General features: G+C 34.8%; 1 protein-coding gene across 1 annotated transcript in view; it reads left to right on the top strand.

Annotated features, from left to right (window-relative positions):
* LOC145246146 (BLOC-3 complex member HPS1-like) overlaps positions 1–16689 on the top strand; it is a 97684-nt gene that overhangs the window by 59753 nt on the left and 21242 nt on the right. Inside the window, exons 8-12 of the mRNA XM_080107994.1 lie at positions 1–54; positions 3851–4081; positions 11771–11941; positions 13155–13252; positions 15402–15732. The exon at positions 1–54 is cut by the window's left edge and continues 41 nt beyond it. Coding sequence (XP_079964120.1) covers positions 1–54; positions 3851–4081; positions 11771–11941; positions 13155–13252; positions 15402–15732 — 885 coding nt within the window. The remainder of the gene's footprint in view (positions 55–3850; positions 4082–11770; positions 11942–13154; positions 13253–15401; positions 15733–16689) is intronic.

The raw sequence follows: 16689 nt of genomic DNA, 5'->3' as shown, positions 1-16689 counted from the left end.
GAGAAAAGTGCAACACAGAATATCACACGCAGTATAAAACACAAAAATTCAGAAGTAAGTTCCTTTTTTTCTTTTATATATAAGAAAACTCAGATTCTCTACTTTATATCAGTTATTATATTATTACTAGACTTTTTGCATGTTAAAAAACTGTCGAGATCCCCAGATGTCAGAAAACCTTTTACTCTAATAGTTTCTTCCCCAGAACTGTTAGACTTTGGAATTCCCTTCCGGATTCCTGCTTCCTCAACTGTTCTGATATTTAGAAGTTCAAGTGTAATGTAAACAGACATCTTGCTGCTCAGCTCCCTACATAGTATCCTTGGAACTTGTATCCCTGATAGTAGCCCCCTACATCAAAGTGGCACTGTGCCTTGTTTGGGATGAAAATGTAAAAAGCAAAAGTTATAGCCTGTTGATTTAGAATGAGTGCCTTATGCTAAATTGATGGTTGTATATGATTATATTGTGCTCATTTTTGCATTAAATACGCTTCTCTATTAATCTCTGTTAATCCGTAATTGTGCATCGAATGAATACCATAATACTTAGTTTGCTGTAACTTATTACAAAGTTCCATACAAAATTTCAGCCAGATCGACCCAGTAGTTTCTGAGAAAACATGAAACAGACAGAATATTGTGAGGCGGAATGCTGTCTTGTGTCTGACTCATGTTCTCATTTACACAACGTGAAGGGTTTCTTTTAACTATAAACAGGTTTTTGTTCAAGAACGTTACTGAAACCACCCAAAATAAAATTAAAGATGCCTCAAGAGCACTGCTAAAACCACCATTTCAGAGTTTCTTACTCTCCCTAATCTGAAGAGAAACTTAAGAAGCATTGATTAATTTTTAAAGAAAAAGCTGAATTATTTCTGGAAGGAATAAAATTAGCGTTTTCTTTCCAAATAAGACATTTGTTTTTAAACAATTGTAATTTAAGCGATAGAGCATAAATCGTTCTTTAAAATGATATATAAAGTAAAGGTATTATAATGAAAACTTACTGTATATACTTGTGTATAAGTCGAATTTCTGGGAGACGATTTTAAGGTAATTTTTTTTTGGGGGGGGGGGTCGACTTGTACATAGGTAATGTTTTTGAAAATGTTAAGACTTGGTGCTCAATCATAACATAGAAAACGCCATTTTATTTGTGCACTCGGTATATACCAGTAACCCTAGTAATTAATTGCACTCTTTCCAAACCTCACTGCAGTGTGTTTTCCAGCATGTAAGCACATGTGTGGTTTTTTAGTGGGAAGCTTTATAATAATTGGAATAGCTCTCGCAATGTTCACTCCCTAAACGTGGCTATAGGCCTAAGTTCGATATAATGTATTCTGTGATGATATGACGTTTTTTTTCTTAGTAGGTTAGGAAATGTAGTATTTTCTTCCAAGTTCAACAAGTTTTAACAATTTAATGACAACTATTTTATGGCACTTAATGCATGTGTTCACATTATTACCATATAGTACGTCTTGTGCAATATACCATACATTACGACCATGTAATCCCTACAGCCACCTACCTTGAAAATGCTGCTGTGAAACCTGACATAGTTATATGGAATAAGTCAGAGAGAGTTGCAACCTTGATTGAAGTGAGTGTTCCTAATGATGGCGGTCTTAACAGAGCTGAAAGAGAGAAACAGACCAAATACTAAGGTCTCATGTATGATATGAAAAGAAACTGGAACCTAAAGGGGATATCGATCATACCAGTTATCATAGGTGCCACAGGACTTATGAAGAAGAACCTGAAGTCCTACCTAACTAATATTCCTGGTGAACCAAGTGCAAAAGAGATTCAGACAATTGCACTTAAGGGAACAGCGAGGATACTAAAAAGAGCTCTCGGTTGGTTTCAATAAAAAAGCGGGGCAATGTTGGCAGCTGGTTTGGCTGCCCCATACCCAGCATTACAATCTTCAAAGGAAGAAAAATTTAAAAAAAAAAAAAAAATAGTACATGACATAAATTATGCCTAAAAATAGTAACTGCACCTGGAATCTACAGCATGTAATTGATCAGAATGTCTGATTAGCAACATTTGCGTTCGTTGCATGTAAATATGCAGCGGATTTAGTTTTATATATGAAAATCGAATAGACGATACTTGCGTAAATGCACATATTATTGCTCGCAGATGTCAAGAAACAATTTCTGATATGCCTTACAAAAAAAAAAACACAAAAAAGTAAATTATCCGTGCAAGAAAGAGTCATGAGACAGACCATTTAACTTTAATCTACAGTCGACTTATACACAGGTAATACCGTAAATGACACAATTTTTGGTTTTAAAATGCACATCGACTTGTACACAAGTATATACGGTATTTAAAAATACATTTGAAATCAAAATTAAAAATTCTGCAAGAAACTTGTCAACCTAATAGAATGATGACTAATCTCTAACTGTATAAAATGGATACCATAATACTTATTTCAGTGCACCTTATAACAAAATTGCAGCTAGATCGGTCCAGTAGTTTCCAAGAAAAAGTGGAATGGACAGATAGACAAACACACTAAGAGAAATTCATTTTGATCTTATCTCATGCCTAATGTTTCGTGAATCACTTCCAATTTATCCTGTGTGTTGCCATTTCACTCGTGCAACCTGCCAGGATCAGATTGTCATTAGCTGATCCCCTCCATGTCTTAAGTAGCCTACTACGTGGCTTTCAATGCATTTAACAAATTGATATTTAATTCTAGCTAGCCATTTCCTGCTTTTTATACTTGTATCATGTTTAAATTAAAAAAACAAATTTATTCATTTATATTGTTGATACAACACTTTTTTTTCTTTTTTGTAGCGGGTAGTAGTAATTTTATCTGGTGTTCCCTGGAGTCCGAGTGACAAGTTTCCCTATGTGTCTAGTACTCCCTACTTCTTATTTTGGTCACCATTGCAAATTTTGCGTTTTTGCAACAGCTGTTTACCATTGGATTCTTACTGATTATGGATCTTGGCATTCTCTAGAATTTAATTAATTTCATCAGTATTTTATTACTCACTATGCCCTTCCATTGGAAGCTTTGATGCTGTTCTTTCTTCTCAACCTTCTATCCTCTAAAAAACCTTCGCTACCATTTTCTATAGCATCCCCTGATGCTGGTGCTATCATCATTTTTATTTTTTATTTTCATTGTTTATTTTTTTTAATTTTTTTGTTTACATTTCAAAAATTTTCATTTTTTTAAAATGAAAATTTTTGAAATGTAAATTCATTTAATAAATTTTTATTTTCATTTGTATTTTTTAAAAAAATTCATTTATATTTTTCATTCATTTTTAATTTTATTAAAAAATAAATTTTTAAAAGATTTTGATTTTTAAAGCTTATTATAAACAGCCGTATCAATTAAAAGTACAAAAATAAAAATGGAATTGTCTTTTCATTATTCAAAACAGAAAGCCACATGCTTACATTTAGGTTTTCTTTCAAACCAACCGTCATTTTCATCAGACGGATGGATTATTGTCTCCGAGAAGAAGCAGATATGCCTCAAATGGAAAAGAGAAATAAAAAAAAAATGTCTTTTAAAAAGAATTTTTTTTTTTTTTTTTTTTTTTTTTTTTTACTTATATTCATCACAATCAAAGCAAACTACCACTGAAAGATAAGGGACTATTGTGAATGCCTACAGGGACTCTCTAAGTAGGGAGTTGAGCAATGATATCTGTTCACATTATTAGAAGACTCTTTTTGAAAAGGGTGAATTTTCTCTGAAGGCTCATTTAAAATATATATATATATATATATATCAAATTGTTTATTTTGATTTTCAAATTTCTTTGAATATAATTTTTTTTTTTCTTTTCTTGTTTGTAAAGAGGAATGTTGAATCTGATCCGTGCGAGAGTCCCAGACCAACCCGCCAAACTGCCACAAATGAAAGAAGCAGTCGGTCGAAGAATAAAACCAGCGGACCAAGAAAAGTGTACCAAAGACATCCTATCAAACCAATTCCAGTTTGTTTACATACACCTACGTGCCTTTATACTCCACATCAGCTCTACTGCATCGAGATTTTCCCAGGCATTATCCTAGCTGTTGTATCAGAGGTATGAACTCATTACCGATAGGATTTATAATTCAGTGAGAGACAATCTGAATAAATTTAAATTATTTGAATAATACTTTCTTCATTTTTGGTGTTATTTTCACAACGTTTTGGCCAATGCAACCTCTGACCTTCTTAAGCTGTATCTTGTTAAATTAAAGACCTTTTCTTGAGGTCCTGGATATGACCTTAAACTATATCCGATGGTGAGGCCCCAGCTTGCGGGCTTTGGGGAGTGTGAAGCCACCCTTTAATTGCCATTGCTCCCAGGTCCACTCTTACCCAGAGTGGTAGTACCTATTAGGGTCCCAACTATGGGTTGAATAGAAACTGACTTGAAAAAAAACCTCGAATATATTCTATTACAAAAATTTTCTTCAAAATCACTGGATTTGGAATTAAATAACCTGAAAAGGGTTGATATGCCGTAAAACAAAAGCAACCAACCAACCTTTTCTTGAATTCTCGAATCTGTATGGAATTTTAAATGGAACCCTTTATTTAATCCATGTGGGTAGCTTTCTCAGTGCTTGTTGAGGCAATTAAATTAAGCAAAAACAATATTACATAATTATATCGAAAATAGTAATATATCCAAATGTCACGATAATTCATCTAGTAGGACAACTGCTATTGTGTTTTTAGTAAAATAAAGTCTATCGCTATTGGATAAAATGTTAGCCGCCATTAAAAAGGAATATAAAGTATGCGTTGCGAGTTATGTCCCCTGTGTTTGAACTTTTTACCGTCCACTTTACAACATCTATGAAAAATGCAATTTTACTCAATTTTTCTGTAAAACTTTAAACTTTACATAACTTTCTACTCGAGGAATTGTTGTATACACGACAAGTATGTAATATTGTTTTTGCTTAAAATGACATTTTTAAAAAAATTGATCTGTCGATTCTATCTCAACAAGCAGTTTTATCTCATTTTGTCAGCCTTAACTGAATAGAAGTTTTATGTAATTCATAACTGTATTCTTAGTACTTCCCGCACTGATCATTGAACCTTCAACCTGTCATTTAGAAGTTATTATACTAAGCACTTATATCCGGTTATGCTTGATGGAATGAGGACAAGCTACCCCCGTAGACTAAATAAAGGATTCCACTCAAAATTCTGTATAGATTTTTGAGTTTGACGAGATGCATCTGGAGAAGTTTAGAGGTTAAATCAGCCGAAATTTTGTAAGAATAACATTTGAGATAGGAATAGTAGTCTGAATATTACAAATTATTGATCCTCATCTCTAAAATATTAAAAACATAAAATCTTATTAAATCAATGTAAATCATGTGTGTCATGTTGTTTGAATTTTGAAGATGTTCGAAATTATGAGTTCCTTTCTCACACAATTACAACAATTATCATGTTATTATAATAATATTCAAAAACAGTTTTGACAAGCTTCTGGGCTTGACCTTTACTCCTGATCTTAAATGGAACACGTACATCAAATCTGTTGCCAAGGCCGCTGGAAAAATGGTGGGATCTTTCTATCGATCCGGTAAATATCTCACTGCTGATGCTATTCTCTATCTATATAAGAGCCAGGTACGTCCAAGGATGGAATACTGTTGCCACATCTGGGCAGGAGCTGCTAGAAAGGACTTGTCCTGCCTTGATAGAGTTCAAAATAGACTTCATAGCCTCGTAGGAGATGTCCTTTTCTCTTCCTTGCAACCTCTATCTCACAGGAGAGATGTTGCGAGTTTGTCTCTGATGTATCGTTATTTTCATGGAAGGTGTTCAACTGAGCTTCAATCTATGGTCCCCCCTCGCCAAACTTTCACAAGAAACACTCGTCTAGCTGAAAACACTATCAATAATTCCCCCCCCCCCCAACTCTTTATCTGTGCCTAAACCTAAACGTAGATTCCATGAACAAAGCTTCTTTCTTAGAACTGCACGCCTGTGGAATTGTCTTTCGTTTTCCTGCTTTCCGGCTGACCGCAATATGGTTGTCTTCAAGTCTAACGTAAATAAGTTCTTGATGAGCCGTTCTATATAAGTTAACAAATTTACCAAATTTTCATTACTAATGATTATTATATTGTCCAATGTCTACTGTACAGTCTTTAACCCTTATCCTTGAGTGGCCTCTTGGCCTTGATAAGTGGTGATGCCTATGTAAAAAAAAAAAACCTAAAAAAACCCAGTTAGATCAAAGGGGGTTCACTCTCATATTCTTGTCCAGATTGACCTTTGTAAACATGAAGAGATGTAGGGAACCTTTGTACAGGTAGACATTTCCTTATTTTTCTTATCCTTGGTGTGTTCAGATTCAGTAGAGTGATAATAATGTATAGCCTACATCAAACAATTTTAACAGACATAAATAGTGTGATTATTGGAAGGTTGAGTCTTCAGCTCATGTCAGGATCACCATTTTATTTTATCCGATCTTGGCATGGACTATAAAATCAATCGGTCATTCAAGCAAAAGGAAAAACAAAGTTCTGTTATAAATAATAACAATATTTATTTAAGTGACCTACGTTGTTGGGTTCGGGTTCTATCAGATCAGGCTGTTTGAAAATATTGATTTCCTGACCTAAAATGTACCAAACATTGACGTCCTTGTTTGTTTCCTTTCCCTTTACAAAACTAAATCATGTTCTGCGGAGTGAAAAACAGAAACAACAATTTTCTTCTACAAAACTATAAAATGAAAAGGGAACAAAAAATAAAAAGTGACAGTCTTAAAACGTTCTCTTGTCGATATATTGCACAAAAGTCCTGTTTTGCTTTCCTTCCTCAACTTGCAACAACTCCTTGTGTATTCAATATTATCTTCCACCATTCGTTTTTGGTCTGTCCAACAAAGAAAAACAAAACTCAACCCCCATTCTTTAGATTTTGTCCCTTTTACCAGTAACCAATTGTACACATATGCAAATTAACGGTATACATTCACCAATCAGCGACCTACAAAATTTATGCTGGTCTTTTCTTCTTCTTTCCTCCATTTTCTGATGTCATTTTACAGGCTAAGCAAACAAAAAAGGTTGATATAGTATAAAACAAAACTACTAAGTTACACAGTTGGGTGTAGGTTGCTGAAAGATATGACAATGTCAAAATAAAGAAAGTTTGGCTGTCAACAGTTTTCAAGCAATATATTCTTCCAGTGGAGAATGGCTTTGCTCTGCTGTCATGAACAGAAGTAGGAGAGAGGATGTCTTTGTTGGTGCCAGGAAGCTTTCTCTGAGGCTGCTATCTGAATTCCAAAGGGTCTAGAATTTTTTTTTCAATTTTAATCCAAAACCATTACATGTTTTTGATTCTAGGAAATGTCTAAAATTTAAGGCTTAAGTTCATGGAATTTTTCTAAACCCATTAAGTTCCAGGTATTTCATTTTTTTACTATCGAGTTCAAACTTTGTATAATGACTAGGGCTATGACAACAGAATATTTGGTACTTGTACAGTTTAGTCAAGACATTAAAAAAATGAAAATATCGAAAAAAGTTTAAATTGTATGTATCCGTTATGGAACGAAGTTCTCTGAAAAAAAATTTCACTTAATTTCATCAAGTAGTTTTTTTTTTGTTTTTTTTACAGCAAAAAAACAATTTATGATACCGAGCAAAATGTTCGATTTAGCTAATATGGGAAGGGGTGTCAGCGCTTTAACTGGAGTTATCTCCCTTTGTTATTTCTAAAATTCAAACAAAATTTTTTTATAAATCTAAAATGGCTGCCTTCAAGGCGCTCTCATAAAAACATGTTTTTCTGCTGTAAAAAAAAAAACTACTTGATGAAATTAAGTGAAATTTTTTTTTCAGAGAACTTCGTTCCATAACGGATACATACAATTTAAACTTTTTTCGATATTTTCATTTTTTAATGTCTTGACTAAATTGTACAAGTATCGAATATTCTTATTGTTTTAATTCTTGAGTATATATCCGACATAGTAAATCAACCGAGAACCACATCACTCTATATAAAAGCATATAAGATATCAATGGATACACACTTGAGACTCAAAACCATAAAAAGAATATTTTGTTGTCATAGCCCTAGTAATGACTAAAAATTGGTTAGAATACGCAAATTGAAAGAAAAAAGTTATTTATTTTATTTAGAAAGCGAAATATTGTCTTTCCTATAAATAGGTCACTGGGTACCTGATATATTTTAGAAATTAAGAAACTATACATTCAAGATAAAATTTATACATTATGATTTTTTTTTTTTTTTTTTTTTTTTTTTACATAGGAGTCACCACTTATCAAGGCCTGGAGGCCACTCGAGGATAAGGGTTATTGAGTGTACAGTAGTCCATGGGATAATATTGTAGTAATCATTAGTAGTGGTAAATTGGACTACTGAAGGGACGGTTCATTAAGAATTTGTTTATGTTAGACTTGAAGATTATCAAATTGTAGTCAGCTGGAAAACGGGCAAACAGAAGAGTTCCACAGGCATGCAGTTCTAAGAAAAAAACTTTGTTCATGGAATCCATGTTTAGGTTTAGAAACAGATAAAGAGTGGGGGGAAACTATTGACAGTGGTTTCAACTAGACGAGTATTTTTCGTGAAAGTTTCGCGAGAGGGGGGGACATGGATTAAAGCTCAGACGAGCACTTGCCATGAAAATAAAGCAGAGACAGGCTCGTGACTTCCCTTCTTTGGGAAAGAGGTTGCAGGGAAGAGAAAAGGGCATCCCCTACTAGGCTACAAAGTCTATTTTGAACTCTCTCAAGGCAGGATAAGATATTTCTAGCAGCTCCTGGCCAGATATGGCAATAGTACTCCATCCTTTGATGTACGTGGCTTTTATGTAGATAGAGAATTGCATCAGGATGATAAAGAGCAAATCATTTCACACAAATAAGTTAGTGATTTACTATGGCACTTTTGGCAATTGTTAGTGATTTACTATGGCACTTTTGGCAATTGTTAGTGATTTACTATGGCACTTTTGGCAATTGTTAGTGATTTACTATGGCACTTTTGGCAATTTACTATGGCACTTTTGGCAATGTTAGTGATTTACTATGGCACTTTTGGCAATAAGTTAGTGATTTACTATGGCACTTTTGGCAATGTTAGTGATTTACTATGGCACTTTTGGCAATTTACTATGGCACTTTTGGCAATAAGTTAGTGATTTACTATGGCACTTTTGGCAATGTTAGTGATTTACTATGGCACTTTTGGCAATAAGTTAGTGATTTACTTGCAAAACTACATGAATTGCACATCGAATTGCTTCCATACCGACTCATTCTCCAGATCTGACCCTCAGCAACTACTATTTGCAGACCTTAAACAAATACTCCAGAGAAAAACATTTGGCTTCAATGATTCATACTAGTAATTTGTACTAGATTTGTGTTGTAATGCCTATGAATTCCCATTAATCGCTTAAAAAACTACTTGATCAATTTATGTAACTTTTCAATATTTTTTCTTTTTGTCATGTGTACATATATCATACAGAAGTTTCTTTATTTTTGTTTTTTAATATTAGGGGGTTTTTGGATAACAACCAAAAAAGTAACAAATTGTTAAACGAGTGTTAGAATTAGTGAGTTACCTTAGAAGGAAACGATTTTGATCATTTTTAATTTTGCTTAAAAATTGTTATATTAGTTAGGCCTGTGATGTGTTTTTAGGAAAATAAATCACATAGTTTAATCAAGTAGTTTTATTTTTTTAAATAAGAAAAAAAAATTTTATGAGAATCTGTGGAGTGACTGTCTCGCCCTCTAATTTAAAAAAAATATCTCCAAAAAACAAAAGGATATAACTCGACAATAATTCATATTAGATTTTTGTTGTAATGCCTATGAATTCCCATTAACCATTTAAAAGGGATCTTTTTTATAAAAAAATAAAACTACTTGATTAAGTTATGTAATTTTTGGAATAGATTTTCTTTTCATCCTGGATACATGCGTCATCATTCAGTTTTGTTTTTTAATAGAGGGGAAATGCTGAGCACAAAAAAAAAGCATCGTTAAACAAACATTGGAATTGGTGTATCATGTTAGGAGGCAATGTTAAAGTCAAATTTTGCTTAAAAAGTTGTTTTATTAGTTAGGCCCGGGACTTGTTGAGTGATTTTTTGGCTTTCGATATAAATTGCATGTGTGTTGTGTACAGCATAATTCATGTCGACACACTGGTCCCCGTTAGATCACTGAAGTTAAGCAACATTGAATCTGGTCAATACTAAAATGGGTGACCATTTGGAAATACCAGGTGCTGTATGTGCTCTCCGCTTATCTTGGCATTGTTTCCAGTTATCTAACACTTCTCCTTGTCACTGGGGACTCAAGGAGAGGTGTGGTTGGTCATTGCGCAACTTTTGCCTCAAAATTACATATACAGCTATCCTTACAGGGGGAATCCATTGCCTGTCAAAAGTGAATGGAGGGATCGATGGCTTGTGAATAAAGACAGGTTTCAAAATTTTTTAGATGAGGATTGATAGTTTGTATCATTTGGACTAATAATCTCATTTTTATCGTATTTTTTTTCGCAGTGTTTTAACTGGAGATTACTTTGATGGGAATAGTAAGCCAAATTAGTGATGGGACGATTCAAACATTTTTTTTCTGATTCCATTCTAAATTTCCAATTCTTTAATATTTACATGTATATCGCTATCCATTCGTCCAGTGTGGCCGTAGCCGAGATTGAACTCACTACATGAGTTTGTAGTGTAATTCAAATCTTATCGGTAGCCGAATACTTGATGCTTCGCCAGGGCTATCAAGGGTATTTATCGTGACGCCATCACTAGATGGGTTGCCTACCACGGCTTGAGAGAGTCCCATCTACCCCCGAGAGAAGGATAGACGGCACCAATTTCTCAACCTGGTATTTTACCTCACGGCAGATACAGCAACTTGCCTTCCCAAATGATCACCCATCTGGTACTGGCCAGGCTCAACATTGCTTAACTTCGGTTATCTAGTGAGAACCGGTGTATCAACGTGATTGTGCTGTATATATAGCTATAGAGTTACATTTTTTTTTTTTTATTATTTATTTAAAATTTTTGATTACCTTAAAAACCTGTATGTAATAATGTGCATATTTTTGCAAATGCAAGCATACACTTGTAGGATATTTTAAAATCAATATTTATCATTTTATGATTAATACCAGCAAAGGAAAATTTGTTTACAAAAAAAAAAAATGATTGTTTGGGATCCAAAAAGTTAGGCATAAATTTTTGATTCCCATAGCCCCTAAAGGTTTTAAATTTTTTTCCCTCTCCCAATTCCCAGTTCCACTTAATCTTCCAAACACTAGTTCTAATATTTCTTTTTATATCTATTTCTCTATTCATTGTTCAAACTTTTCTGTTTTTTTTTGTTTTTTTTTTTGTTTTTTTTTTACACGGTGGTCACCACTTATCAAGGCCCGGAAGCCACTCCGGGATAAGGGTTATTGCAAGTATAATACGTTAGTGTGGAGATTTGATGAAGTATTTACTTAAGGGGGCGGTTCATTAGGAATTTGTTAACGTTGGACTTGAAGACATCCAAGTTGTAGTCAGGTGGGAAGCAGGCAGATGGAACAGAGTTTCACAAGCGTGCAGTTCTAAGAAAGAAGCTTTGTTCATGGAATCCACGTTTTGATTTAGGCACAGATAAAGAGTTCTAATATTTCTTTTTATATCCATTTCTCTATTCATTGTTCAAACTTTTCTGTTCTACAGCAACCATCATCCAACCAATCAGGCTTGATCTGCCAATTGCATGACCTCCTTAATGGCATTGTCTCTGGAAACAGCAGGGGAGAGCGCCTTGTCAGAGGAGACAGGCAATACACGTTTGATGTACTCGATATGTTGGTTAAGAAAGTCACAACATCTCGTTCAGGTCTGAAGGTAAGAAATGGCAGCATTTATTGTTTATGAAAGAATGACCCCCCCCCTCGCTTATAAGAGCCCAATTACCGCCTTCATTTTAGTGTCTGTAGAGGGCTTTTCACAACACAAAATTGTAATGGTTTCCTTCTTATTTAAATAATTTATTAAATAATATCTTCATCTCCATGCTTCCGTTCAGTCTCGAAAGACAAAGGATACCCCTGTAGGGTGGGGGGGGGGCAGTAGCGCGTATAATTGTGAGGCAAGGGTCACGCAATCTCCAACCACTCCTCTCCTGAATCGGCACTGTTTGGGTCCATTGGCAAGGAGAAGACCAGGACGACTGGAAAAAATGCCGAGATAAGCGGAGATCACATACAGCACCTGGAAGTCCCAAATGGTCACCCATTTAGTACTGACCAGGTTCAACGTTGCTTAACTTCAGTGATCCAGTAGGAACTGGTGTGTCAATGTGATTATCTCATATATCTATTGTACTGGTACTTATAATAACATTCACCTTGCGGTAGATTGAATCGGCTCAATCCATTCTTGCCACTGCATCCCTTATGAAAGCCGGCCAGGACTGAACAGTTTTAGCCACTCATTATTCCAATGGCAAGCTATGCAGATTCCCGGTTGGCTATAATAGTGCAGCAGGTTTGTCGAAGCACATTCCAATGAAATACTTGTAAAACCAGCACAGGGATGCAACACTGGTGATGGGACAGAGGCTGAAGCTTGTTAGATAGATGGGACCTATTAAATTAGAAGTCTTTTTGACACCCTGTCTAAGAAGGATAGAACCGTAGTTGGTGCACCAGCCAAAGTTGTGGCAACAATACTCCATGCATGGATGAATGATGGTTTTGTAGATATATAGAATATTGATAAGTCTGCAAAGTTTTCTAGCCTGATAGTGAGAGCCAACCTTCTTTGCAGCAAACTTTGCATCTAAACAGCATTTAACTTAAATGCTATGCAATTATCATTTGAATCTCTTTTGTTAAACACATACAATATTTCACTGAAGATGGATTGCTAACAGTCAAAAATTAATAAGCAATATTTCAACTTTAGAAAAAACAAAAAAGAATATTGAATCTTCTTTCTTTTTATAAAATACTTATGCATCTTTAACGTGCTCTAAAAACAGTTTCATCTTTTTATTCCAAGTTTTTATATATGAACATGCGTTTTGCTGATATTTAATTGCATTTTTATTGCACAGGCTATTCTGCGGAATATCAAGCAAAGTTGGGAGAATGCAAAGAGTAGCGGATTGGACACGGCGTTGGAACAAAGTCAAACAAAAGACTTACCAGATAAGTAAGACGTTTTCATTTTATCTCCAAACACAAAAGTTTTAATAGTATACTATGCAGGCTGCTCGGTGTTGTCCCGTTATAAGATATGTTTAAATATGATATTTTGATTCGTGCAGATTATGAGATATGGAGATAATTCTCTATTGATTATTATTATATTGAACCTAATATATAATATACTAGTGAGATCAAAACTAAAAAAAATCTATACATGACTTGAGTGACATCAGCTAGGATCGAAACCAAAACATGCAACTCTCCACTCTCATTCCTTAGCTTCTGAGCCACACCCATATATATATATATATATATATATATATATATATATATAGCATAATCGCATTGACACACCGGTTCTCATCAGATCGCCGAAGATAACCAATATTGAACCTGATTTAGTAGCAGATGGGTGACTATTTGGGAATTCTAAGCACTGTATGTGCTCTTCGCTTATCTCTGCATTGATTTCCAGTTGTCCTGTACATACACTTCACTTACCACATGTATTTAACAATGTCGACTCAGGAGAGGTGTGGTCGGAGATTGCGTACCTCCTGCCACAAAAATTTCACACACAAGCACCCTTTCGTGAGTATCCATAGTCTGTCAAAGACTGAAGGAGCCCATTTTTTTTTTATTTTTAAAATATATATATATATATATATATAAAACAAAAACAAATGACCTCTACATAAAACGTGATACATCCAGCAGTCGTGCGAGATAGCCCAGGGGTAGAGGTTTAGGCTTCTAACCATGGGGTCCTGATTTCGAATCTTGCTAGATTCAGCCACTCTGATGAGTTGTAGATGATGAAATAAGTGTCAGTGGATAATTATATTTCAAACAGTGTATATATATATATATATATATATATATATATATATATATATATATAGTGTGTGTGTGTATATGGACCTGGCTCAGAAATTTTTATATATATATATATATATATATATATATATATATATATAAATGTAAATTCACCTGTCATCCCTTTTTAAAAGATGGAATCGGCTGATCATCAAAGACCAGATTCAAAAGTTTTGATCTCACTACTATATACTATATATCAGGTTCAATATAATAATTAATATAGAATTGTCTCTATAATAGTAAATACATCTGCATGAATTAAAATATCATATTTAGGCGTATCTTGTGACTAGGCAATGCCAGGCAGCGTGCTAGTATCATATAAAATTCTCTATGGAAGACAATGAAAATGGTCTCAAATCTGTTACTAGCTTTCTCCTTTATGAGAACACGACTCCCTCAAAATTTCAATTACGCACTTCCATTTTAATGAAATTAATATAGCGTTATAATTAGTTATGGTAGTCTATCCATGTGGATGATGTCTTCATTTTTTTTTTTTTTTAATTGGCTCTGTTGATGACTGTGATAGACAGGATTTAGGTTTTGATGGTGAGTGGCCACCGCTTGGTATTTCAGTGTGGGTTACAAGTATCTCTGTCCACTGCCAAGGATTGAAGGGGATATTGCAGCACTTGAGGGTGAGCTTCAGGCAGTCTATGTAGCATTTCTTCAGGCAGCCAACGTTTCATCAGCCGTGAATGAACTGACCAAAGAGAACTCTTTGAGGTAGTCTGTTTGAAGGCATCCTGATGACGTGGCTCAACCATCAAAGGTGACAACGGATAAGGAGTGAGTCTAGAGGGGAAAGTCCAGCTCTCCTGCGAATCTCTGAATGGAACACCTTTTGCCACTAATGGAGGCCGAGGATCTGCTGTAGTCGTCTGATATGAAGTGACTCCAGTACTTTGATGTGATACATGTGGGTTGATATGATGACTGTGTCGTACACAGCGACTCTTGTATGGGTCCTGAGATTACGGTTGGCGAACACTGTCATCCAGGTAACAAAAAGAAAAAGAGGCGAGATTAAGGCGATGCTTAACGTCATTACTAAGGTCGCAGGAGAATGAGAGATTGGAGTTAAGGTATGTGAAGCTGCTGATATTCTTTAGAGGGATACTGTTGATGGTGAAGATGGGAGCATCAGTTGGAGACACATCTGGCAATAAGCATAGTACAAAAAAAAAGTACATAAGAGTGATCCCCCATTCAATCCCGAGCAACGTTGGATGTCCCTGCTATTTTATATTATTTAATTCTTCTTTTTACAGAATTCTAAACTCTTTGTCTGCGATTTGTGACAATCTGAAGGACTTGTTCGTTGGCATGTTTATCCAAAAGAAAGTGGCCCAGCAAGAAGTCCTCGACGTCCTTCATGCATGCACACAGCACATACACAAGCAACTTTCCGATTACAAGGATTATCTCATCGTCAAAGCGCAGAGAAACATTGCCATCACGTCGTATTTTCAGCAATTTCCTGGAATGGTCTACTTCATATTTACAGATCGCACAACCAACCAAGTGATAGCCCCGGCACTCAATATTAGTCCTGACGACAATAAAGATGCTATGAGAGCCACTCTGTTTCTCAAACGTAAAGTGAGTTTTTTTTTCAAAAATCTTGTTTTAATTTTGATACTTTGATATGTTATGTATATACTTTTTACTTAAGCAGTAATATGTTGCTACACAATCATGAACATGTTTCGGTCAGCTAGTTACTAGTAACTAGAGACTTCTTCAGGCAATACAGCTTATACGAAAGCAAAGCTTGCAATGAAAATATCAGGTCTTTCCTGACACAGGGAGTTAATATCAGGTTTCGTCAAATGTTGTGTAAAAATAAGATTTGGTTGTATGATGTAAATAAGACCTAATAGTGGTGCAGATATATTAGTCTGTGTTGAGATAAAGCAATGAATAGGAAAGGATGGGCGGATTAAAGATCAAGATAGAGGTAATGGAAGACTAGAAAGAATAGTATGCGCGTGTGATGGCTGCTCCAAATCTTAAACATACTAGTGTGTATAGGTTCAATCAGTAGGGGGAATGTGAATTCGACATATCTATGCTAAAAGGAGTTTCAGATTTAATTGGGGTTATTCAGTTATAAAAATGCTTTTAATTTGACTAGAATTTTTACTTGGTCAGAAAATGTTCAACTTGCATTGCCCCCTTGTATATCCCTGATCCACCACTATCATCCCTAGATACATTAGTGAAGAGGTTAAGAGATAAGGGAGAAAACAAAAAAAGAATGGGAAGAATTAAAAGGGGAAACCATAAATTTATTGGTAGTGATTCTAAGGCATGTCTTTCTACTTCCTATTCGTCCCCTATCCCCGTCCACTCCCCCATTCCCATTTATCATCATAGGTTTCTTTTTACTTATTTACTATGCAAAGCTTTGAAAGTTGTATAGCAATAATAATAAAATCTCAAAGTGTATATAATTAATTTATCTCCATACTTAGATATAATCATCTACTCTAATTGTAATAATGATAATTAGAAATAGAAGGTAATGGGATATAAACAGGTTGGTGACTACGATAT

The sequence above is a fragment of the Euprymna scolopes genome, chromosome 23 (genome assembly GCF_053919585.1).
Source record: "Euprymna scolopes isolate OS-2025 chromosome 23, ASM5391958v1, whole genome shotgun sequence".
Classification (NCBI taxonomy): domain Eukaryota; kingdom Metazoa; phylum Mollusca; class Cephalopoda; order Sepiida; family Sepiolidae; genus Euprymna; species Euprymna scolopes.
This window is presented reverse-complemented; position numbering and strand designations above follow the sequence as displayed.